At 50.6% G+C, this 2,005-nt stretch overlaps 1 protein-coding gene across 1 annotated transcript; it reads right to left on the bottom strand.

Annotated features, from left to right (window-relative positions):
- Positions 1-491: 491 nt before the first annotated feature.
- On the bottom strand, positions 492-1,663 carry LOC131879251 (uncharacterized). The gene is made up of 2 exons (XM_059225519.1): positions 1,634-1,663; positions 492-1,575 (listed from the first exon to the last, which is right to left on the bottom strand). Exons 1-2 carry the CDS (start codon positions 1,646-1,648, stop codon positions 595-597), a joined length of 996 nt encoding a protein of 331 aa, XP_059081502.1. The 5' UTR covers positions 1,649-1,663; the 3' UTR covers positions 492-594.
- Between the last annotated feature and the right edge of the window lie 342 nt (positions 1,664-2,005).

Below are 2,005 nucleotides of genomic sequence, written 5' to 3'. Positions count from 1 at the left end.
ATCCTCAACTGGCGTTGACATGATGGATTTACCGTTCTGACGATCCCGGGGTGGTCCGCCACAGATATTTGTAGGTTGATTTGAATTGAATATATACTGGTTTCATCCGGTTCGAAGGACCATGTAACCGATTCTCTGCGGGTCTTGAGCCGCCAGGAGCCAGTTAAGTGAAAGATATGAAAGGATGCAAACTGTAACGAGTGTAACTTTTTTTGTTTGTTGGTACAATGTGGATGGAAACGGAAAAGCAACAGCTATTCCCAAATTCAACGTCTTCGATTTCATGTATTGAAAACCACGGAACCTCTGAACACGGACACTCTTCATCACGGGACGGGACAATAAGTATAGATGTCTGGGACATATATGGGACAGTGGCAACTCGGTATTTAACCTGATTCGATAAAAGACTAATTCTATGCCTATTACCAAAATGATATAAAGTTGATTGATGGTACTCACAAGTGAGAGAAACAAAAAAAGCAAAAAAATGCAAAAATACGGCTATATTTTTTATGGCGATGCAAAGGACAAATGAAGAAAACAATCGCATTGACTAAGACAGAGGAACAATAAAATCTTGACTAGATCCATCTATTTGCCCCAGCCTCCACCGGGAGCGGCCTCAGCAGATCGTTTGCCCCAGCCTCCACCGGGAGCGGCCTCAGCAGATCGTTTGCCCCAGCCTCCACCGGGAGCGGCCTCAGCAGATCGTTTGCCCCAGCCTCCACCGGGAGCGGCTTCAGCAGATCGTTTGCCCCAGCCTCCACCGGGAGCGGCTTCAGCAGATCGTTTGCCCCAGCCTCCACCGGGAGCGGCCTCAGCAGATCGTTTGCCCCAGCCTCCACCGGGAGCGGCCTCAGCAGATCGTTTGCCCCAGCCTCCACCGGGAGCGGCTTCAGCAGATCGTTTGCCCCAGCCTCCACCGGGAGCGGCTTCAGCAGATCGTTTGCCCCAGCCTCCACCGGGAGCGGCTTCAGCAGATCGTTTGCCCCAGCCTCCACCGGGAGCGGCTTCAGCAGATCGTTTGCCCCAGCCTCCACCGGGAGCGGCTTCAGCAGATCGTTTGCCCCAGCCTCCACCGGGAGCGGCTTCAGCAGATCGTTTGCCCCAGCCTCCACCGGGAGCGGCTTCAGCAGATCGTTTGCCCCAGCCTCCACCGGGAGCGGCTTCAGCAGATCGTTTGCCCCAGCCTCCACCGGGAGCGGCTTCAGCAGATCGTTTGCCCCAGCCTCCACCGGGAGCGGCCTCAGCAGATCGTTTGCCCCAGCCTCCACCGGGAGCGGCCTCAGCAGATCGTTTGCCCCAGCCTCCACCAGGAGCGGCTTCAGCAGATCGTTTGCCCCAGCCTCCACCGGGAGAAGCCTCAGCAGATCGTTTGCCCCAACCTCCACCAGGAGCGGCTTCAGCAGATCGTTTGCCCCAGCCCCCACCGGGAAGTGCATCTGCAGATCTTTTTTGCCATCTTTCAGCACTGGCTAAAGCTTCAGGTTCGGCAGTGCGTTTCTTCCAACCAGGATTTGCCTGGCTCTGAGAGAACAGCACATTTGCCACGAACAAATAAATGAAGCATGCCTGGAAAAAGAGTTTTTGTTAGTGTGGATAACCTATTTAGGAAAACTTCAATGCTTACTGAAAGACGAGCCATGATGATCTGATAGAATTTCTTTGAAACGCTTGTGGTTTTATACTGAACTAGAGTCGAAGTGTTTGTCATTGCACGCGTGGTCTTTTCAAAAGGGTTTAAACTGCATTTGGTAAAGTTTGATCATAGGGTAAGTTGTTGTGTTTTTCGTGGGGAGACGGCTTCTTTTTTCAAACCTGTATTGTTTGTTCAATGAGTTCCTAAATTGATGGGTCAAAGATCATCTTTTGATTGAGATAATTGCATAAACCAATATGCACAATATGCCAAATTTTTGGGAAATTGAATTGCAATTGAAAATGTTTTGATAAAGATCTTAGTTGCAGTACTCTTAAGTTAAACGCAGACTTTCGGATAAAT

The sequence above is a fragment of the Tigriopus californicus genome, chromosome 4 (genome assembly GCF_007210705.1).
Source record: "Tigriopus californicus strain San Diego chromosome 4, Tcal_SD_v2.1, whole genome shotgun sequence".
In the NCBI taxonomy this organism is placed as follows: domain Eukaryota; kingdom Metazoa; phylum Arthropoda; class Copepoda; order Harpacticoida; family Harpacticidae; genus Tigriopus; species Tigriopus californicus.
Note: the sequence above shows the minus strand (reverse complement) of the source record. Positions and strands in the feature narration are given on the sequence as shown.